General features: G+C 46.0%; 2 protein-coding genes across 5 annotated transcripts in view; one reads left to right on the top strand and one right to left on the bottom strand.

Moving 5' to 3' along the window:
• Positions 1–23,519, top strand: part of LOC138797564 (calcium-binding and coiled-coil domain-containing protein 2-like) — a 46,772-nt gene that overhangs the window by 5,793 nt on the left and 17,460 nt on the right. For 2 of the 4 annotated variants that reach the window (XM_069977883.1, XM_069977885.1), the window contains exon 1: positions 23,238–23,459. The exons of 1 other annotated variant lie outside the window; for it this stretch is intronic. In XM_069977883.1, the coding sequence (XP_069833984.1) occupies positions 23,261–23,459 (199 nt within the window). In that variant the 5' untranslated portion in view covers positions 23,238–23,260. Of the gene's footprint in view, positions 1–23,237; positions 23,460–23,519 lie in introns of those variants that run through there. One more of the 4 variants, XM_069977884.1, reaches the window with a different exon arrangement.
• Positions 370–23,353, bottom strand: MED11 (mediator complex subunit 11). Its single transcript, XM_069977889.1, has 4 exons — positions 23,158–23,353; positions 11,609–11,727; positions 3,680–3,810; positions 370–2,834 (listed from the first exon to the last, which is right to left on the bottom strand). The coding sequence occupies exons 2-4, from the start codon at positions 11,691–11,693 to the stop codon at positions 2,694–2,696; spliced, it is 357 nt and encodes a 118-aa protein (XP_069833990.1). The 5' UTR covers positions 11,694–11,727; positions 23,158–23,353; the 3' UTR covers positions 370–2,693.

Raw genomic sequence — 23,519 nt, forward strand, 5'->3', positions numbered from 1 at the left:
TTATGGCCATCGTGCTTGATATTTCTCCTTTTACACTCTTTGTAACCCCCCCTTTCCTCTTGGCAAGATGTGAGAAACCTGAATCGACGGCCCCTCCAGTAAATTTTCTAGCTGAGTGACTAACTTTATGTTAGAAACTGGACAATTCTTCAATGGTATCTTCACACAAGCATGATGGAAATGTACTTTTGCTACAACTGGCTCCCCGACCAAAGGTTGGGGAGCACTGCATTTGAGCCTAATTTTATATATATATATATATATATATATATATATATATATATATATATATATATATATATTTATATATATATATACATACACTCACCGGCCACTTTATTAGGTACACCTGTCCAACTGCACGTTACCACTTAATTTCTAATCAGCCAATCACATGGCGGCAACTCAGTGCATTTAGGCATGTAGACATGGTCAAGACAATCTCCTGCAGTTCAAACCGAGCATCAGTATGGGGAAGAAAGGTGATTTGAGTGCCTTTGAACGTGGCATGGTTGTTGGTGCCAGAAGGGCTGGTCTGAGTATTTCAGAAACTGCTGATCTACTGGGATTTTCACGCACAACCATCTCTAGGGTTTACAGAGAATGGTCCGAAAAAAAAAAAAAACATTCAGTGAGCGGCAGTTCTGTGGGCGGAAATGCCTTGTTGATGCCAGAGGTCAGAGGAGAATGGGCAGACTGGTTCCAGCTGATAGAAAGGCAACAGTGACTCAAATAGCCAACCGTTACAACCAAGGTAGGCAGAAGAGCATCTCTGAACGCACAGTACCTCCAACTTTGAGGCAGATGGGCTACAGCAGCAGAAGACCACACCAGGTGCCACTCCTTTCAGCTAAGAACAGGAAACTGAGGCTACAATTTGCACAAGCTCATCGAAATTGGACAGTAGAAGATTGGAAAAACGTTGCCTGGTCTGATGAGTCTCGATTTCTGCTGCGACATTCGCATGGATCCATCCTGCCTTGTATCAACGGTTCAGGCTGGTGGTGGTGGTGTCATGGTGTGGGAATATTTTCTTGGCACTCTTTGGGCCCCTTGGTACCAATTGAGCATCGTTGCAAAGCCACAGCCTACCTGAGTATTGTTGCTGACCATGTCCATCCCTTTATGACCACAACGTACCCAACATCTGATGGTTACTTTCAGCAGGATAATGCGCCATGTCATAAAGCTAGAATCATCTCAGACTGGTTTCTTGAACATGACAATGAGTTCACTGTACTCAAATGACCTCCACAGTCACCAGATCTCAATCCAATAGAGCATCTTTGGGATGTGGTGGAACGGGAGATTCGCATCATGGATGTGCAGCCGACAAATCTGCGGCAACTGTGTGATGCCATCATGTCAATATGGACCAAAATCTCTGAGGAATGCTTCCAGCACCTTGTTGTATCTATGCCATGAAGAATTGAGGCAGTTCTGAAGGCAAAAGGGGGTCCAACCCGTTACTAGCATGGTGTACCTAATAAAGTGGCCGGTGAGTGTATATATCTTCTATTCAAATTGCAGATGTCTTCTTGTATCAGTGTTACACACAAAGGATTGCTTCCATCAGTAAAAAGGGTATAATGAGGGGGGGGGGGCATGAAATGAGAAGCAGGGGCACTAGTACATAGATTTCCTAGGGAATCTGTGCCTCTGCTAACAAGAAGGCCAGTGATGCTTTATACATTGCTGGCTCATGCTGAGTTTTGTGAGACAAGGATCTTCTACCAAAGAACAGGAGTTGTTCTAAATAGTGGCACATATTCTGAGGGAGCTTGCACCACAATCTGGTGCACAGTTTGCTATCAATCAGTAACAATAGCCAGCTTATTAACTATAGTCATGTCCTTTGAGGCATACATAATTTATCAGAATAACCTATTACAATTTATCAAAAATTGTTTACATATCTACTCCGAATCTGGTGGGTTGGGCAATTTGCGCATTTCCAATTACAAGTAGTACAGTCATGGCTATGCGCCATACATAATTCCAGCAACTACGCCTTTTGCACAACTCCCCTTAAGTCAATAAGATGTACATGAATTGCAAAATTCACTGGATGCAGCTATTTTGTGTCCCAAAGCCCTCTGGCTTCCTTAAACAGACCAGTGAGCTATCGATCTGAAGATAGGTGCGGATCCCTGAAGTAGGACCCACATACAGGGACACATATATACTGTGGACATGCCAGAAATATTGTCAAAAAGTTGTAAATAGCCAAACCTAACTGTAACCTGCAAGTCTCACATAATGCCTGAAGTGAATAAACATACAATTAGATTTTAAAAACAGACAGGATCTTAAAGAGTCCTTTTTCTTGTCTTAAGAACACTGACTTCTTATATACTACTACGTTGTATGAGGCCGCTCAAAAATTAAACCAATCCTGCAGTTTGATAGCTGTTAAGTCAAGTTAAGTCTGGTGGCAAAGTGTCAAAGAGGCATTCCTGAGCCCCTGAACTGCAGAGGGCTAAAAAAGCTCTGCGCTTCCCCAAACATCCCTATCTCTGCTTAACTGACCATCAGGGCTCAACTTCCAGCTGACTGACAATCAAGCAGAGATAGGGATGGGAGGGTAAATGTGGGAGCACAGATGGATATATAAAAAAGTACCATGTGCCTCCTCGACCTAATAGCTATGTTTGGAAGGTGAATTCCAGATGTCAGATTCGATTAAATGAAAGTCAAGGCTGCTCCAACATCTGCTCACATGTTCTGCACAGTTCTGTTAGCTTCACTCTAGCATAGTCAATCCTGTTGAGCGCCATTGTTCCATCCTTGCGTGCACTGTAACTGGAACCTTCATGGGGCTGTCCTGTGGCAACCTGTGAGACAAGATGAAAAAGTCTCAAACTTCAGAATGAAGAGAAAAAGAATAAAACTACTAATTAGTGTTTAGTTTCAGATCTACTTTAATACGGATGGTTAGGGTACTAATATACGAATGATAATCGGCCCAATTCGGCCGATTATCCTTCCATGTAATAAATACAACGATCAGCCGATGACAACGATGATCGGCTGATCGTTGATATAGGTTCTGACCTATTTTTGTCGGGCGCCGAACGCGTACCGCTACGTGTAATAGCGGTGCACAGGCGGCGACTAACGATATACATTACCTATCCACGTTCCAGGGCTGCTGCTGCAGTCTTCTTCTCCCCGGGTCCCGCGCGCTGTAACGTCAGAGTGGCCTGTCAGCTGACAGGCCACCCGGCCAATCACAGGCCACGGCGGTCCCGGCCTGTGATCGGCTGGGCGACCTGTCAGCTGACAGGCCACTCTGACGTTACAGCGCGCGGGACCCGGGGAGAAGAAGACCGCAGCAGCAGCCCTGGAACGTGGATGGGTAATGTATATAGTTATGCAAGGGCTGCAAGGACATCGGTAACAATGTTCTTGCAGCCCTTGTTTAACGATTATCAGGCCGTGTAATAGGCCCAGTAGGGCCCGATAATACCTGTAGACGAGCAGTGATCTGCTAGATCGCCGCTTGTTTACAGGTATTATCGGGCCCTGCTCGGCCCGTGTAATACCAGCCTTAGTGCTATGTAAGAGAAGAGCCTTCTAGGCGGCAAGGCTTCCCCATTATTTACATAGATAGCAAAGCAGTCTCATGTCAGGCATTATAAGGCTTCCCCATTATGTCTGCTGCTTTTTTTTAGCATACCTGTGTGAGATAGCGTATCTGCCCGGAGAGTTCAGATTCTACCTTCTGCATGGAGGCGGTGAATTGAGAAGCATGTCTGTCTAAGAGACGTTCATTTGGTTTCTCTTTGGAGAGCTCCAATATAACATTTCCTGCAAGAGAAACAGTAGATTTATATTCACACAGGAATTAATGGCCTAATGCAGAAAAGCATAGACAATGGACGCCTGATAACACAGGAGTCAGAGCTGAGGCTGTCATCTCTAAGCATACAATAACATAATAAAGAGTAAAACTGTTGTTATATATATATATATATATGAAAAAAAACAACAACAACAAAAAAAAACTTTTGACACCATCCTAGATAGTCAGAGTCCGATTGTTGAACAGCTGAACATGACAGGCCCACACTTTACTCTGTCTGTGATACCACCGCTATTATAGCAACTATGTATTCTATTTGTACAGTATATCCTCTATGCATATCCTATACATAAAGTATATCCTCTATGCATAGACTATATGTACAGTATAGCCTATACATATCCTTTATATGTACAATATATGCTATGTGTACATTGTATCCTATACGTACAGTATATGCATATCCTATATGAACAGTATATGCTATGTGTACAGTGTATCCTATATGTACAATATATGCTATGTGTACATTGTATCCTATACGTACAGTATATGCATATCCTATATCTACAGTATATGCTATGTGTACAGTGTATCCTATATGTACAGTATATGCATATCGTATATGCAGTATTTGCTATGTGTACAGTGTATCCTATCTGTACAGTATATGCTATGTATATCCTATATGTACAGTATATGCATATTGTATACATGCAGTATATGCTGTGTACATTGTCTCTTATATGTACAGTATATGCTATGTGTATTGTCTCCTATATGTACAGTATATGCTATGTATATCCTATATGTACTGTATATGCATATCATATATGCAGTATATGCTATGTGTATAGTGTATCCTATATGTACAGTATATGCTATGTGTACATTGTATCCTATATGTACAGTATATGCTATATGTATATCCTATACGTACAGTATATGCTATGTGTACAGTGTATCCTATACGTACAGTATGCGGTTCAGGGAAGAAAAAGAGCGCTGCACCTCACACCTATGGCTGATACTAGTGCCCCTAGGCTAAAATAAAAAACACATCAGAGTTTTGTGTATGAATTGATCAAGCCATACTGCCCCATGTACCATCGTGCAGGTATCTGATACACATGGGTCCCTACACTAAGTCCACACCGTGCCAGTCAAAGGCCACCTTCTCTGCTTGCGCACGTTTTGCGGGGATTGTGGTCGCTGACCGGCACAGTGATGTTTTTTGGTTAGGGACTAATGTGTATCAGAAGACCTGCACGTGGTACATGAGGCAATATGGTTTGGCCAATTATATACTAACTTCTGATGTTGGTTTTAAATGTAGCTGAATAAGCTTTCGTGTCAGCCATGGGTACGATGTGCAGCCATTTCTGTCTTTTTGGCTTGCGCATACTATATGTACAGTATGCTATTTATATCCTATATGTACAGTATATGCATATCGTATGTATGCAGTATATGCTATGTGTACAGTGTATCCTATGTGTACATTGTATCCTATATGTACAGTATATGCTATGTATATCCTATATGTACAGTATATGTGTATCGTATATATGCAGTATATGCTGTGTACATGGTATCCTATATGTACAGTATATGCATATCGTATATGCAGTATATGCTATGTGTACAGTGTATCCTATATGTACAGTATATGCTATGTGTACATTGTATCCTATATGTACAGTATATGCGTATCGTATATATGCAGTATATGCTGTGTACATTGTATCCTATATGTACAGTATATGCTATGTCTACAGTGTATCCTATATGTACAGTATATGCTATATGTATATCCTACATGTACAGTATATCCTATATGTACAGTACATGCTATGTGTACATTGTATCCTATATGTACAGTATATGCTATGTATATCCTATATGTACAGTATATGCATATCGTATATATGCTATGTACATTGTATCCTATATGTACAGTATATGCTATATGTATATCCTACATGTACAGTATATCCTATACGTACAGTATATGTACAGTACATGCTATGTGTACATTGTATCCTATATGTACAGTATATGCTATGTATATCCTATAGGTGCAGTATATGCATATCGTATATATGCTATGTACAGTGTATCCTATATGTACAGTACATGCATATCGTATATATGCAGTACATGCATATCGTATATATGCAGTATATGCTATGTGAACAGTGTATCCTATATGTACAACAAATGCTATGTATATCCTACACGAACAATATATGCATATCCTATATATACAGTATATGCTATGTGTAGTGTATACTATATGTACAGTTAGGGCTGGGCGATATGGCCAAAAAATAAATCAATTAAAAAAAAAAAAAATTTGGACAATTCTCGATTTAAATCTCGATTTTTTTCTTTTTGCTAAATAAACAGAATTTTTTTTCTCGCTGCAGCGTCAGATTATTTTAATGACATTTGAGACAACAACTGTATAGCTTCCCAGTGTAACAGTGCTCCCCTGGTGCCCCCATGTAGTAGACAAGCCCCCTCTGTGCCCCATATAAGTAGTTTTTCCAAATATGTTCTACTTCTTCCCCCATATAGTATAGGAGATCTTCTTTTTGCCTCCATCTAGGTAGGGTATAGTAGTGGAGGAGTTAAGTGGATAAGGGGTGTAGTAGTACAGATAAAGATAAGGGGTGTAGTAGTAGTACAGGAATAGATGAGGGGTAACTGGGGGTCACTGAGTGGGACTAGGGCAGCTGAGTGGGACTGGGGGTGACTGAGGGGGACTAAGGCAGCTGAGTGGGACTGGGGGTGACTGAGGCAGCTGAGTGGGACTTGGGGTGACTGAGGCAGCTGAGTGGGACTGGGGGTGACTGGGGCAGCTGAGTAAGACTGGGGGTGACTAAAGCAGCTGAGTGGAACTGGGGGTGACTGGGGCAGCTGAGTGAGACAAGGGGGTGACTGGGGCACATGCCAAACGCTAAGGGATTGCTAGTGATGGGGCGGGCGCCTGAGGTTTGCCTGTATTTGAGTATGTAATGGTGCGTTTACACAGAGAGATTTATCTGACAGATTTTTTAAGCCAAAGCCAGGAACAGACCATAAACAGGGAACAGGTCATAAAGGAAAGACTGAGATTTATTTTCTTTTCCAATCCATTCCTGTCTTTGGCTTCCAAAATCTGTCAGATAAATCTGCCTGTGTAAACGCACCTTAACCCCTTAACGACATCGGGCGTAAACTTACGCCCTCGCGCCCTGGTACTTGGCGCATCAGGGCGTAAATTTACGCCCGATGTTTCCCCGATCGCTGCGTATTCACACACAGCGGTCGGGGAAGATGACCTGCTATAAATCATAGCAGGCCATCTTAGCTTCACGGCACGGGGGGTGGTTAACACCCCCCGGCCTTACGATCGCCGCTATAGGCTGATCAATTCAGATCAGCCAATAGCGGCGATCGGAACCTTTCCGGGTCATTGGCGACCCGATGACCCGGAAAAAAATGGCGGTCGGTGCTGTCCTCGGACGGCACCGACCGCCATTACTGTAAAAAGTAATGGTGATCGCCGTGCCACCGGCCCGATCGCCGTGAACGGCCGGCCGGCCGTTCACGGCGATCGGGCCGGTGGCACGGCGATCAGAGTCCCACAAAATAGTAAATACCTGCCCTGGACCCCTCAGCTAGGCAGCCGAGGGGTCCAGAGCAGGTATTTGTACATTACTCACCTGTCCCGGGCTCCTGATCGGCGTCTTCCGGGTTCGCGGCATCCTCGTCTTCGTTCGGGTCTTCGGCTTCTTCCGTGACGTCACGTTCGGCTTCTCTCGGCTATTTTCGGCTCCAGCGTCGGCTGTTTCCGTATTTTGCGCTCTGCTGCCCCCTAGCGGCTGATATGTGTAATACACGTATCAGCCACTATAGGGATGTTCAGAATGTAGAAATTCGTCCGGGAACTGATCTTCCCACTGCTGGATAAAGGTTACCACCTGTACGGGGATAACTTTTATATCAGCACCCCCTCTTCCGGTCCCTCGCTGCCCGAGCTACTGTAGCTTGCGGCACGATCCGAACATATCAGAAGCCGTAATAGAGCCCTAATATTTAGCAGCCATGGAGCGGACCCAGCGCTTCTGGATATGAAGGACCCTGTATCGCACCAGGACAACATTTTCCAGGTGACGTCCCCCACACTGGAGAAAGGGAGACCCCAGAAGAAGTGCAGAGTGTGGGGTAACAGGGGGATCAGGAAGGACGCCATTTTCCAGTGTGACACCTGTCCTGATCCCCCCGGCCTCTGCATACTGGATCGCTCCAAGGCGCACCACACGTCACTGGGGTTCTACATTATCTAAATTCTGTCCCTTATTCCTATTTCAGGGGTCACGTTGATCCAGGGATTATTCTGATCGCCATTATGGAGCCAGGAAATAATTTTTCCCTGTGATGAGGCTACTGTCGTCTGCCTTACGAGGGGTTTTTTTTGCCTTCCTCTGGATCAACACAGGTTGAGTTTGATGGACACCTGTCATTTCCAACCTTATAAACTAATAATTGGCCTAATACCCCCAAATAAATTAGAATTGTCCCTTTTCCCCAGCTAAGTAGGTATGGCCGCCATTCCCATTAGAGGATGCCATGATGCAATTACAAAGCCTCTGTGCGGCCAGGACAGTAGAAACCCCCCACAAGTGACCCCATTCTGGAAACTACACCCCATAAGGAATCTAAGAAGGGGGGCAGCGGGGATATGGCCCCCTGGTGACGGCCACATTTGGGACGTGAAAATGAAAAAAATTGTATTTTTTATTTTCTCGGCACATGTTCTACGTAAGTGCCCGTCACCAGTGGGGTCCATATGCTCACTGCACCCCTTGTTAGATTCCTTATGGGGTGTAGTTTCCAGAATGGGGTCACTTGTCAGGGGTTTCTACTGTCCTGGCAGCACAGGAGCTTTGTAATTGCGACATGGCCTCCATCCTCCATTCCAGCCTCTAAATGGCGCTCTGTCCCTTTGGTGACTTGCCCTGTGCCCATATGGCACATTATGCCCACATGTGGGGTATTTTCGTACTCAGGGGACACTACCCTACACGTTTTGTGTTCATTTTCTTTTTTAACCCCTTGTGGAAATGGAAAAAAATCAAGGCTAGACCAACATTTAGTGTAATTTTTGTAAAATTTTTACTCTAAATCATTAATCTTGTCATGTTTTTTCATTTTCACAAGGGGTTAAAAGATAAAAAAAACATTTAATGTGTAGAGCAATTTCCCCTGAGTACGGAAATACCCCACATGTGGACATAAAGCGCCATGCGGGTGCAGGGTAAGCCTCCGAAGGGAAGAAGCGCCATTTGGTTTTTGAAGGCTGGATTTGGATGGAATGGATTTCGAGGGGCCATGTTGCATTCAAAAGGCCCCTGTGTTGCCAAGACAGTTGAAACCCCCCACAAGTGACCCCATTATGGAAACTGCACCCCTCAAGGAATGTAACAAGGGGTGTAGTGAGCATATGGACCCCACTGGTGACGGACACAAATGTGGAACAATGTGGCGTGAAAATGAAATATTACATTTTTTACACTATAATGTTGGTTTAGCCTTGAATATATCATTTTCACAAGGGGTTAAAAGAGGAGAAAAAAAACAAAATGTGTAGCGCAATTTCCCCCGAGTCCGTAAATACCCCACATGTGGACATAAAGCGCCATGCGGGTGCAGGGTAAGCCTCCGAAGGGAAGGAGCACCATTTCGTTTTTGAAGGCTGGATTTGGATGGAATGGATTTTGAGGGGCCATGTTGCATTCAAAAGGCCTCTGTGTTGCCAAGACAGTTGAAACCCCCCACAAGTGACCCCATTATGGAAACTACACCCCTCAGGGAATGTAACAAGGGGTGTAGTGAGCATATGGACCCCACTGGTGACGGGCACAAATGTGGAACAATGTGGCATGAAAATGAAATATTACATTTTTTACACTATAATGTTGGTTTAGCCTTGAATTTATCATTTTCACAAGGGGTTAAAAGAGAAAAAAAACACACAATATGTGTAGAGCAATTTCCCCCGAGTCCGTAAATACCCCACATGTGGACATAAAGCGCCATGTGGGCGCAGGGCAAGCCTCCGAAGGGAAGGAGCACCATTTGGATTTTGGAGGTTGGATTTGGCTAGAATGGATGATGAACGCCATGTCGCATTTACAGAGCCCTCGTGCTGCCAAAACACTGGAAACCCCCCACAAGTGACCCCATTCTGGAAACTGCACCCCTCAAGGAATCTAACAAGGGGTGCAGTGAGGATATGGACCCCTTGATGATGGGCACATTTGTGCCATGAAAGTGAAAAAATGAAATTTTTCCCTTTCACGTCACATTGTTCCACATTTGTGCCCGTCACCAGTGGGGTCCATATGCTCACTGCACCCCTTGTTAGATTCCTTGAGGGGTGTAGTTTCCAGAATGGAATCACTTGTGGGGGGTTTCCAGTGTCTTGGCAGCACGAGAGCTCTGTAAATGCGACATGGCCCTTGAAATCCTTTTCAGTAAACACATTTTTTGTCTCTTATCCCTTTAAGAAAATGAAAAATTGAAGGCTAGAACAACGTTTTAGTGTAAAAAATAAATTTTTCTTTTTTCACGCCATATTGTTCGGAAAATCTGTGAAGCACCTGTGGGGTCCAGATGCTCACCGCACCCCTTGTTACATTCCTTGAGGGGTGTAGTTTTCTAAATGGTGTCCCTTTAGGGGTGTTTTTTAGGTTTTGGCACCCCAGAGCCTCTGCCAACCTGAAGTGGTACAGTCAAAAATGACCAAATATAACGGAGGCGTTGAAATTCACTAGGCGCTCCCTTATATCTGAGGCTTGTGGTTGCGTCAAATAGCGCAATACGGCCACATATGGGGTATTTCTATAAACTGCAGAAACGGGACAATAATTATTGGGGTGCATTTCTCTGGTAATAGGTTTATAATTATGAAAAATATTGGATTACAATAAAATCTCTGCACAGAAAATTAAAATTTTCAAATTCCTTACACACTTAGCTTTTATTTCTGTGACTCCCCTAAAGGGTTAAAACACTTTCTGGATATGCTTTTGCAGAGTGTGGGGGGTGCAGTTTCTGAAATGGGGTGCTTTGTGGGGCTTTCTAACATACAGGCCCCTCAAATACACTTTAAACCTGAACAGGTCCCTAAAAATATCTGATTTTGAAATTTTACTGAAAATTTGCTGCTAATGTTTTAAGCTTCCTATCGTCTAAAAAAAATGAAAGATAGTTTAATAAATGCCGCCAACATAAAGTAGACATGTTGCTAATGCTATTTAATATATAATTTATGTGGTATAACCACTTTCTGTATACGCAAAGAAGTTTCAAAGTTGGAAAAATGCATTTTTTCACATTATTTGGGTTTTTTTCATAAAGATTTGTTATGAGTATCGACTCCAATTTACCAGAAATGTAAAGTACAATATGTCACGAGAAAACAATCTCAGAATCAGCCGGATAGGTAAAAGCATCCCGAAGTTATTAATGACTAAAGTGACACTGGTCATATTCATAAAATTTGTCTCTGTCATTAAGGCCATTTCAGGCTCTGTCCTTAAGGGGTTAATATACGTATCTGACCAGGTTATATTCATGTTATATGTGATGTATAGCAGTCAGTCTGATCATTGGTCGGATATTTTTATATCACAGGTGTTACCTGCAGCTTCCCTCTGGGATTACAGATAATCTGATGAGAAATACGTGATAATATCAAAACTAGACTAAAAGAAGTGAACATGTACTGCAGATGTTAGTGATCAGTATTACCTGCATTCAGTAAGATGGCAGCAATCTCCCTCTCAATCTCCTCCAGGATACGCAGCCGTTCATTCGCCAGGTTATAAGTAGCCATGAGGAGCTCGGATCTTCTAGCTCTCCTTACTGACCTGTCGGACAGTTTATATATACATTTCCTTATATTTATATACATGTCCTTGTGTTTATACTGGATCTTAGTGAACATATAAAAGATACTTTGCATTAGTTGTACCTTGGCATGCTAATAATGGACCAGTAACAGATGTTTTTCCAGGAAGGGATCTAACACACTAAGGCTGGGTTCACACTACGTATATTTCAGTCAGTATTGTGGTCCTCATATTGCAACCAAAACCAGGAGTGGATTAAAAACACAGAAAGGATCTGTTCACACAATGCTGAAATTGAGTGGATGGCCGCCATATAACAGTAAATAACTGCCATTATTTCAATATAACAGCCGTTGTTTTAAAATAACAGCAAATATTTGCCATTATATGACGGCCATCCACTCAATTTCACCATTGTGTGAACAGAGCCTTTCAGTGTTTTTAATCCACTCCTGGTTTTGGTTGCTATATGAGGACCACAATACTGACTGAAATATACGTAGTGTGAACCCAGCCTAATGGTGCGTTTACACAGACAGATTTATCTGACAGATCTTTGAAGCCAAAACCAGGAACAGACTAAAAACAGGGATCAGGTCATAATGGAAAGACTGGGATCTATCCTCTTTTCAAATCCATTCCTGGCTTTGGCTTCCAAAATCTGTCAGATAAATCTTTCTGTGTAAACGCACCCTAAGGCCCCCTTCACATGTGCAGAAAATCCACCTGAATTTTTTAATCAGGAAATCCAGAAGGATTTCTAGACCCATAGAGGTACATTAGTGAGGGCACGCTTCAGAATTTTTCCTGAAGGGTGTCCGTTCTGGAAAATAGGTCAGGATTTTTTAGATCCTGTCCTATTTTTGTTCGGAATTCCGTCACTTATGCCCCCATCTAGAACTCTGTGGGAGCACTGGACGTTTTCTTGATGCAAATCAGGAAAGTGTCCAGAATTCCTGATTAGTTGAGAGCTCCTAATGGTGCGTTTACATGTAACGATTATCAGGCGAATTTGCGCGATAACGATAGAAATCGAATGATAATTGTACATGTAAACGCAGCGAACAATCAAACGACGAACGAGTAATCGTCCATTTTGATCTTTCAACATGTCATCAAATTGTCGTTCGCAAAAAATTCGCCGATCGTTCCGTGTAAACAGTCGTCGCGCGATCGTCCCGCCGTCCCGCCCACCGTTCGCAGCCCGGCCCCCCGCTCATCCGCAACCCCCTGCGCCGGCTCGATCGCCACCTGCCGCTCTGGTCGCTGCCCCCCCAATCGCCCCCGCCGGCCCACGGTCATACGTTACCTGCTCGGCGCAGCAGGTCTTCAGCCATCCCCGACTCCGCTCTTCAGTGCACTGATTGGCTGAAGAGGAGCCGTTTGAAATTCCCGGCTCCCCTCTTCAGCCAATCAGTGCACTGAAGAGCGGAGCCGGGGATGGCTGAAGATGGCAGGTAACGTATGACCGTGGGCCGGCGGCGGGGGCGCCGATCGAGCCGGCGCAGGGGGCTGCGGATGAGCGGGAGGCCGGGCTGCGAGCGGGGGGCCGGGCTGCGGGCGCGCGATCGCAAAACGATTTTTCTGTACGATATATCGTACCATCTAAGCGCTGATCGTTATGAAAAAAAAAATTGTTACTCCGACATCGTTAATCGTACGATCGGGCCAATTATCACTTCGTGTAAACGCACCATAAGACACCCCCTGCTGACACCACACAGTGGTGAATGCCCCCAACCGCACTGAAGCCGACTGACCTGTCTGGGACCTTAGGGCTGCTGTCCGGCCACTCAACACCCCCCAGCCCCCCAGTACCCTGGCAGCACTAAATCCTGCACCTCCCCCTTACCTCAGGAGTGCTGCTGAATGAAGATTGCTGGCGGGACCGCAACACCAGTGGTGTTTGCAGCCTCACCACCCTTCCTCCCCACCTGGACCTCTGCTGTGAGGTCTTCAGCCCCCGGACCTCAGCCATGTTTGCAGGATACATTCACATTTACTGTAATGGAGGTCAACCAGGATCTTGTAGTCAGTATGAAGGAGGTGCTGAAGGTAAAAATTTATTGACAGGAAATCCTGAAGGTTTTCTGAAGCCCTTTGAAGCCTCCTGATCAGGATTTCCTGACAGTAAAAACTGACACAGACTTGTGAAGGAAGCCTAAGGGGCCCCTTGCTGCTTCAAAGGTGCATAATGTATAAATGTCTACTGCACTACTAGTCTTCAAGAGAAATTCTTGGATCACATGATTTGTAATGTGAAAAAGGCCATATGCTTAGGGTTCGCTCACCACTGAGTTAGTCTCCAAAGTTCTGTTACCCCTCTCAGGAGCAGGCTGATTTTGGCTTTAAAGTGATACTGTCGGAGCCAATTAAGGGGTTAAGAGGGTGGGTGAATCACATACTCGCAGAGTCGCAGCAGTCTGAAAGACCTGCCAGGACCTTACCTTGTAGCAGATCTCGCTGCAAAACTCGCAGCGAGTTTTCCAGTACGAGACGCCCCTAAAGGTGTAGCTGGCTGATAGTGACTGTGAGACCTACCTTCATATCCAGAATGTGGAACAGACTGGACCACACCAAGACTCTTATAGTACACAGTGATATGAATCAAGATTTGGTTTATTCAACTTGGATACAGCAATAATGGATAATAAAACACTGTTGTTAGTTCTGTAATAGCAGTTGCTTCTGAGGCTATTGCTGGTCAGAAATTGATACCTACACAAGCTCAAGATTAAGTGTGCTCTCTGTCTCATAGTGAGAACCAAACTGGTACCTCAGAGCAGGTAACTAGCAAACAGGGCTGCGAAAACACGCCCAAAATGTAATAGAAAAGAACAAGAACGAGCATGTACAAATTCTGGTCAGCAAATGGCAGAATAGGAAACAATGCATAGAGAGACAATACAAATGAATGCAGAACTCATACAACAATATGAACAGCTTAAAAAACAGATATACAGTGGTACCTTGGTTTAAGAGTAACTTGGATTAAGAGCATTTTCCAAGAAGAGCTCAAAGTTTTTCAAGTGGGGGAGGGGAATGGTTTGCATAGCGGGGTCTACAGCACTGTACTCTGACCCAGAAAGTCTTCCTCACCTTCTAAATTATAGCAGATCCACTTCAGGCCTGGGCTTACATCAGGGGACAGGAGTGTGGAGGTAATCTCTTCATAGCTGTTACCCCTCTCTTACCAGACAGAGAATGCGGCATTTATGTGCCCACATCTGCCCTGCTATTCCTTCATGCTCCCTGCAGTCTCTGTCAGCTCTTGTGTTTCCCATCCTCTCCATTCCTGCTATAATGTGCCTGCACTCACACTCAGCTAAACACTCTGTTGCTATATTGTGCCTGCACTCACACTCAACCATTCACACTGCTGTATAGAAAAGTTTCTGTCACTGTCCTGCTGCACAGTTCTGTGATTCTCACTTCCTGATTTGTCCATGCTGAACAAACACCACTTTCCATTGCGGTCATGTAACCACACAGACCTCTGACAGCAGCTCTGCTTCTGTATTCTGGCCTGTTGTTTAACGCTACTGCATTATGGGGATCTGCATCTCCATTCTGTACAGTATCTACAAACTGCTGCAGTTTTTTAGGTTTATGCAGTTACTATACATTATACTCCACATGCCAATTGCTATACTGTACAGTAACTTATATTATGACATATTTATCTGTTTCTCATTGTTTTATCTGTTTTACATGTTTTTCAGAATAAAAAATCATTATTTTTGGGTTGTGGAACCAATTGTCAGCATATCAGTAATTTCTTATGGGAAAATTTGCTTTGGTTTAAGAGTGGATTTGGATTACAAGCATGGTCCGGGAACAAATTATGCTCGTAATCCAAGGCACTACTGTATAAGGGATGAACAGCACACTCTCTCTTGGGAGAGGCTGAAGCCCCACTAAAGTGCCACTGTCCACCAAAGAAGCGATTTTAGAGCACAAAGACTACACAGACAAGTGTTATACAGGTATATATCACGCGCAGCATCTAAGATTGGGCATGGTGCGGAGAACTTTACATTGAGTAAGGGGATGATAGTATCACTTGAAGGACCAAAACGCATTTTTGAAATCTGACCTGTTTTACGTTATGTGGTTATAGCTCTGTGATGCTGTAACTTATCCTTTTGAATCTAACCCTGATTTTTCTGCGGTCACAATGCAGGTTTAATGATGTGATAATTCTATTGTCATCGTCATTATGTGATACTAAATATGTATACTTTTTATCTACATTTATTATTTGGATTGGGGAATATGGGGATTATGCATGTATTGCAATACAGTGGTGCCTTGGATTACGAGCATAATTCGTTCTGGGACCGTGCTTGTAATCCAAATCCACTCTTTAACCAAAGCAAATGTTGCCATAAGAAATCATTGAAATGCAGACAATTGGTTCCACACCCCAAAATAATTATTTTTTTTATTCTGAACAACATGTAAAACAAATTAAACAAAGATTTAGAAACAGCTGGATATGTGATATTATAAGTTACTGTACAGTATAGCAATTACCATGTAGTGTATAATGTATAGTAAGTGCATAAACCTGACAAAACAGCAGCAGTTTGTAAATACAGGATGGAACTGCAGATCCCCATAATGGCAAGGATGGGAAATACAAGGACTGACAGAGACTGCAGGGAGCATGAAGGAATGAGCAGGGCATATGTGGGCACATACATGCAGCACTCTCTGTCCGGGGAGAGAGGGGTTACAACTATGGAGAGATTACCTTCACAGTCCTGTCCCCTGATGTAAGCCCCAGCCTGAAGTGGATCTGCCATGATTTGGAAGGCGAGGGAGACTTCCTGGGTCAGAGTACAGTGCTGTAGACCACCCTATGCAGACCATGCCCCTCCTCAACTCCCCCTCCCACCCAGTACAGGGAGCTCTTACGCCAAAGCAATTCTCTTAAACCAAGTCACAATTTTGAAAACCTGTGAGCTCTTAAACCAAAATGCTCTTAATCCAAGTTACTCTTAAACCAAGGTACCACTGTGTGTGTGTGTGTGTGTATATTATTTTTTAATTTTTGCTTTCCCACCATAGGGCTTATCTGCATTGTATTGTGCCCATCATAGGCATAGCTGATAGTATTTTGCCTTAGGGCGGAGTCTGATCAGCCACCATAGCTATGATACCGGAGGTATTGCTTTGCACAGCCTCGATCATGAACAGAGGGAGAATCCTCCCAGGCTTCGGCACCTGTTTCATCCAAGGACATAATTTTACGTCCATGAGCAGAATGGACGTATAGTTATGTCCTTTGTCCTGAAGGGCTTGAACAAAAAATACATGGCCATGGCTGGTCAATTCAGACCAGCCAATGACAGCAGAGCAGGGGGTTTCCGGGCTCTGGTGACCTGGTAAGCTGGAAAAGAACAGTGATTGGTGCTGTGTGAGAAAGCACCAATCACCGTCATGCAGGACAGTGCGGATAACTATGGCGATGTCCAGGGCCAGGATCCATCCAGGAGTGGAGCTGCTGCTGGCTTTTCTTCTGTGTCTGCCTCTAACAGTCCAAGCACCAGAACTAATACAGGTAGGTCAGACTGTGTTCTGCTGCCCCCTAGCCGCTGTTCAGTTGGGTTTTTTTTATTCCTAAATTTTTTTTTTTAAACCACCCTAGCGCCGCTTAGTGCTGCACACAAGTGGCACTAATCAGCAACCCCTCTTTTTTGGGGTGTTTTTTTTCCCCCCTTACAGTTAAAAAAAAAAACAAACAAAAAAAACAACTTTGCTTTTGTTGCCTCCAAATATGCTCTTATTGACACCGAAATGGCCAGTGAGGATGAATGGGGCCGATCCTTCTTTCCTCCATCCTTCCTCATCATCCAGTGATGATGAATACGCAAGTAAGCGCCTCAGGCTGTCCCCAGACAAGTGACCCCATCTGGACCACAGCCCCAAGACAAGGGACCCCATCTGGACCCAAGCCCCCCAAACAGGTGACCCCTTTCGGACACAAGCCCCCCAAAATAGAACCACAGATTCCTGGCTTCGTAGACTAGCCAGGAATCCAAATTAACCCAACAGGCCTCACAGAAAGACTTTTTCAAGCTCTATTTCTGTAATGACCTTATTAATTTGATAGTGGCGCAAACAAAGTTGTATGTGCACCAATTATGGCCCAGAACCCAGAAATGAAAAAAAAATTGGGGGCTTCTGCTGCACACGGGCCTAGTAAAAAAAAAAAACATTACTAGAGTAGGGATATTGGGTATAATAACCTCACTTTACAGTATGTCCATGGCACGGTTTCGATTCGAAGCCCTCCTAAAATTTTTGCATTATAATGATAATTCATCCGGTAAGACAACCGATGCCAAGGGGTGAGAGCAGGGCCCTTTCCAGTGAAAATATGTTTTTGGTCAAGTATGATGTCCTTATTTGGACCACAATTCACAGGAATAGCACCACCCCTGTTCCTGGAAGGAAGGGGTTCAATGACTTACCCAACTGGGTGCAGTGTGCTCAGCACATCAGGTGGGCAGCACTACACTTGGCCCAGCAACAAAGGGTTAAGTAATTTGACCCCTTTCCTCTCTGAGCTGTGTATAGTGCCGCCCACCTATACCAGAGAGACAGACTTTGCAGCACTGCTGTGGTTGCACAACATAGTGTTACATTTCCAGTGTGCAGTGCAGCACACACAGTCCTCCTGCTCACACAGTAATACTAACAGCACCACAGTGTGAGCAGGAGCTTCTGGGACCAGGCAGCACTGCAGCACATTGCACCCAATGTGCAGTGGCTGATAGTTGCTGTAGTGCTCCTGTGCTGACCTGACTATATCCTCCTCCCGACCACATGAGCTCTCCTCAGGGTGCTGAAGGGGAGGGGGGCTGTATGCTGAAGAGAGGAGAGGGGAGGGAGGAATTTACATGGGACTGTATGCTGAAGAGAAGGGAGGGAGGTATTTACATAGGACTGTATGCTGAAGAGAAGGGAGGGAAGTATTTACATAGGACTGTATGCTGAAGAGAAGGAAGGGAGGTATTTTCATAGGACTGTATGCTGGAGAGAAGGGAGGGAGGTATTTTCATAGGACTGTATGCTGAAGAGAAGGGAGGGAGGTATTTTCATAGGACTGTATGCTGAAGAGAAGGGAGGTATTTACATAGGACTGTATGCTAAAGAGAGGGGGGTATTTACATAGGACTGTATGCTGAAGAGAGGGGAGGGAGGTATTTGCATAGGACTGTACGCTGAAGAGAGGGGAGAAAGGTATTTACATAGGACTGTATGCAAGAGGGAGAGATATATATCTGAGGGAGAGATATATATCTGAGTCTGAATAATGAAGTGATAGTATTTAGCCTCTGCACATTTACATGCGGCTGTATGCTGAACAGAGGGAGGTTATATACTTGGGACTGTATATGAAGGAGTGAGAGAGAGCTACCGTGCTGCCTATTATCACAACTGCAGGCCTTGGGGCATAGTGTGTGGTGGTATTACGTCCTGGGGGCGGTGTGTGTGTGGTGGTATTACGTCCTGGGGGCGGTGTGTGTGTGGTGGTATTACGTCCTGGGGGCGCGGTGTGTGTGGTGGTGGTATTACATACTGGGGTCGGTGTGTGTGGTGGTATTACGTCCTGGGGGCGGTGTGTGTGTGGTGGTATTACGTCCTGGGGGCGCGGTGTGTGTGTGGTGGTATTACATACTGGGGTCGGTGTGTGTGGTGGTATTACGTCCTGGGGGCGGTGTGTGTGTGGTGGTATTACGTCCTGGGGGCGCGGTGTGTGTGTGGTGGTATTACATCCTGGGGGCGGTGTGTGTGTGTGTGGCGGTATTACATCCTGGGGGCGGTGTGTGTGTGTGTGGCGGTATTACGTCCTGGGGGCGCGGTGTGTGTGTGGCGGTATTACGTCCTGGGGGCGCGGTGTGTGTGTGTGGCGGTATTACGTCCTGGGGGCGCGGTGTGTGTGACGGTATTACGTCCTGGGGGCGCGGTGTGTGTGTGTGGCGGTATTACGTCCTGGGGGCGCGGTGTGTGTGTGTGGCGGTATTACGTCCTGGGGGCGCGGTGTGTGTGTGTGGCGGTATTACGTCCTGGGGGCGCGGTGTGTGTGTGTGGCGGTATTACGTCCTGGGGGCGCGGTGTGTGTGTGTGGCGTTATTACGTCCTGGGGGCGCGGTGTGTGTGTGTGGCGGTATTACGTCCTGGGGGCGCGGTGTGTGTGTGTGGCGGTATTACGTCCTGGGGGCGCGGTGTGTGTGTGTGGCGGTATTACGTCCTGGGGGCGCGGTGTGTGTGTGTGGCGGTATTACGTCCTGGGGGCGCGGTGCGTGTGTGTGGCGGTATTACGTCCTGGGGGCGCGGTGCGTGTGTGTGGCGGTATTACGTCCTGGGGGCGCGGTGTGTGTGTGTGGCGGTATTACGTCCTGGGGGCGCGGTGTGTGTGTGGCGGTATTACGTCCTGGGGGCGCGGTGTGTGTGTGTGGCGGTATTACGTCCTGGGGGCGCGGTGTGTGTGTGTGGCGGTATTACGTCCTGGGGGCGCGGTGTGTGTGTGTGGCGGTATTACGTCCTGGGGGCGCGGTGTGTGTGTGTGGCGGTATTACGTCCTGGGGGCGCGGTGTGTGTGTGGCGGTATTACGTCCTGGGGGCGCGGTGTGTGTGTGGCGGTATTACGTCCTGGGGGCACAGTGTGTGACGGTATTACGTCCTGGGGGCACAGTGTGTGACGGTATTACGTCCTGGGGGCACAGTGTGTGACGGTATTACGTCCTGGGGGCACAGTGTGTGACGGTATTACGTCCTAGGGGCACAGTGTGTGACGGTATTACGTCCTGGGGGCACAGTGTGTGACGGTATTACGTCCGGGGGGCACAGTGTGTGACGGTATTACGTCCGGGGGGCACAGTGTGTGACGGTATTACGTCCGGGGGGCACAGTGTGTGACGGTATTACGTCCTGGGGGCACAGTGTGTGACGGTATTACGTCCTGGGGGCACAGTGTGTGGCGGTATTATGTCCTGGTGGCACAGTGTGTGGCGGTATTATGTCCTGGGGGCAAAGTGTATGGTGCTATGTCATGTCCTGGGGGCACAGCCTGTGGCAGTATGATATACATGGGGTACAGCATGCGCCTCTAACATGCCCTATTGACATAGTGTATGTATTATATAGAGAGGAAAGGATGTGCTGCAAAAGTGAGCAAAGAGAATCACCCAGTCAAGGGAATTTGATACATGGCGTACAACCATAGGGATCAGCAATTCTTCCTGATTCCCACATCTGATACATGGCGTACACCCAGAGGGATCAGCAATTCCTCCTGATTCCCCCCATCTGATGCATAGCGTACACCCAGAGGGATCAGCAATTCCTCCTGATTCCACCCATCTGATGCATGGCGTACAACCATAGGGATCAGCAATTCCTCCTGATTTCCCCCATCTGATACATGGCGTACTACCATAGGGATCAGCAATTCCTCCTGATTCCCCCCATCTGATACATGGCGTACACCCATAGGGATCAGCAATTCCTCCTGATTCCCCCCATCTGATACATGGCGTACACCCAGAGGGTTCAGCAATTCCTCCTGATTCCACCCATCTGATGCATGGCGTACAACCATAGGGATCAGCAATTCCTCCTGATTTCCACCATCTGATACATGGCGTACTACCATAGGGATCAGCAATTCCTCCTGATTCCCCCCATCTGATACATGGCGTACACCCATAGGGATCAGCAATTCCTCCTGATTTCCCCCATCTGATACATGGCGTACACCCATAGGGATCAGCAATTCCTCCTGATTTCCCCCATCTGATACATGGCGTACACCCAGAAGGATCAGCAATTCCTCCTGATTCTCCCCATCTGATACATAGCGTACTACCATAGGGATCAGCAATTGCTCCTGATTCCCCCCATCTGATACATAGCGTACTACCATAGAGATCAGCAATTCCTCCTGATTCCCCCCATCTGATACATGGCGTACACCCAGAGGGATCAGCAATTCCTTCTGATTCCCCCCATCTGATGCATAACGTACAACCATAGGGATCAGCAATTCCCCCTGATTCCCCCCATCTGATGCATAGCGTACAACCATAGGGATCAGCAATTCCCCCTGATTCCCCCCATCTGATACATGGCGTACAACCATAGGGATCAGCAATTCCCCCTGATTCCCCCCATCTTATGCATGGCGTACAACCATAGGGATCAGCAATTCCTCCTAATTCCCTCCATCTGATACATGGCGTACACCCAGAGGGATCAGCAATTCCTCCTGATTCCCCCCATCTGATACATGGCGTACACCCATAGGGATCAGCAATTCCTCCTGATTCCCCCCATCTGATACATGGCGTACACCCAGAGGGATCAGCAATTCCTTCTGATTCCCCCCATCTGATACATGGCGTACAACCATAGGGATCAGCAATTCCTCCTGATTCCCCCCATCTGATACATGGCGTACACCCAGAGGGATCAGCAATTCCTCCTGATTCCCCCCATCTGATACATGGCGTACAACCATAGGGATCAGCAATTCCTTCTAATTCCCCCCATCTGATGCATAACGTACAACCATAGGGATCAGCAATTCCCCCTGATTCCCCCCATCTGATGCATAGCGTACAACCATAGGGATCAGCAATTCCCCCTGATTCCCCCCATCTGATACATGGCGTACAACCATAGGGATCAGCAATTCCCCCTGATTCCCCCCATCTTATGCATGGCGTACAAGCATAGGGATCAGCAATTCCTCCTAATTCCCCCCATCTGATACATGGCGTACACCCAGAGGGATCAGCAATTCCTCCTGATTCCCCCCATCTGATACATGGCGTACAACCATAGGGATCAGCAATTCCCCCTGATTCCCCCCATCTTATGCATGGCGTACAACCATAGGGATCAGCAATTCCTCCTAATTCCCCCCATCTGATACATGGCGTACACCCAGAGGGATCAGCAATTCCTCCTGATTCCCCCCATCTGATACATGGCGTACAACCATAGGGATCAGCAATTCCCTGATTCCCCCCATCTGATGCATAGCGTACAACCATAGGGATCAGCAATTCTTCCTAATTCCCCCCATCTGATACATGGCGTACAACCATAGGGATCAGCAATTCTTCCTAATTCCCCCCATCTGATACATGGCGTACAACCATAGGGATCAGCAATTCCTCCTAATTCCCCCCATCTGATACATGGCGTACACCCATAGGGATCAGCAATTCCTCCTGATTCCACCCATCTGATGCATGGCGTACAACCATAGGGATCAGCAATTCCTCCTGATTTAGAGTGAACACCGGGATTAAGTCGGTCCCCCTGCAGCTCCCCCACTACAAGCTGTAGGCTCCACACATGTTCAATAACTGCTGCAGGACAGCAGCTACATCACTAATTTCCACAATCACCTAAATTCTATGGACTTACCGCCAGAAGACATAAAGATAAACAGCGGTTCTTGAACAGTCCAAGAAGACTTCCGCTTCCTCTAGGCTGCTGTACCAAAACAGAGTACACTGAGAGTACAAAGATGGCGGCCTCTGCCCTCGGGTATAATGAGACGCGCGACATGAACCAAATGTACGCTAAGAGTACAAAGATGGCGGCATCTGTCCTCGGGTGTAATGAGACGCACAGCATGGACCCGGCGTGGAAACTGCAAATCTGCCGTGAGCTGAGGAGGCGGGATAAAGTGCAACTAGGAAACTACGGCAAGCTGGTGGAGTCATGTAATGCTGCTATACTGCCTGTACAGTGCGGATTGGCTGCGCGTTTGTTAGTATGTATAC

The sequence above is a fragment of the Dendropsophus ebraccatus genome, chromosome 7 (assembly GCF_027789765.1).
Source record: "Dendropsophus ebraccatus isolate aDenEbr1 chromosome 7, aDenEbr1.pat, whole genome shotgun sequence".
NCBI classification, from domain to species: domain Eukaryota; kingdom Metazoa; phylum Chordata; class Amphibia; order Anura; family Hylidae; genus Dendropsophus; species Dendropsophus ebraccatus.

What these genes read in the sequence shown, in the direction of transcription:
- MED11 (XM_069977889.1), bottom strand. Translation starts at nt 11,693, where the DNA reads ATGGCTACTTATAACCTGGCGAATGAACGGCTGCGTATCCTGGAGGAG. An exon ending in TGCCATCTTACTGAATGCAG is followed by an intron (nt 3,811 to 11,608) that starts GTAATACTGATC and finishes TTTCTCTTGCAG; the next exon opens with GAAATGTTATATTGGAGCTC. An exon ending in AGATACGCTATCTCACACAG is followed by an intron (nt 2,835 to 3,679) that starts GTATGCTAAAAA and finishes CTTGTCTCACAG; the next exon opens with GTTGCCACAGGACAGCCCCA.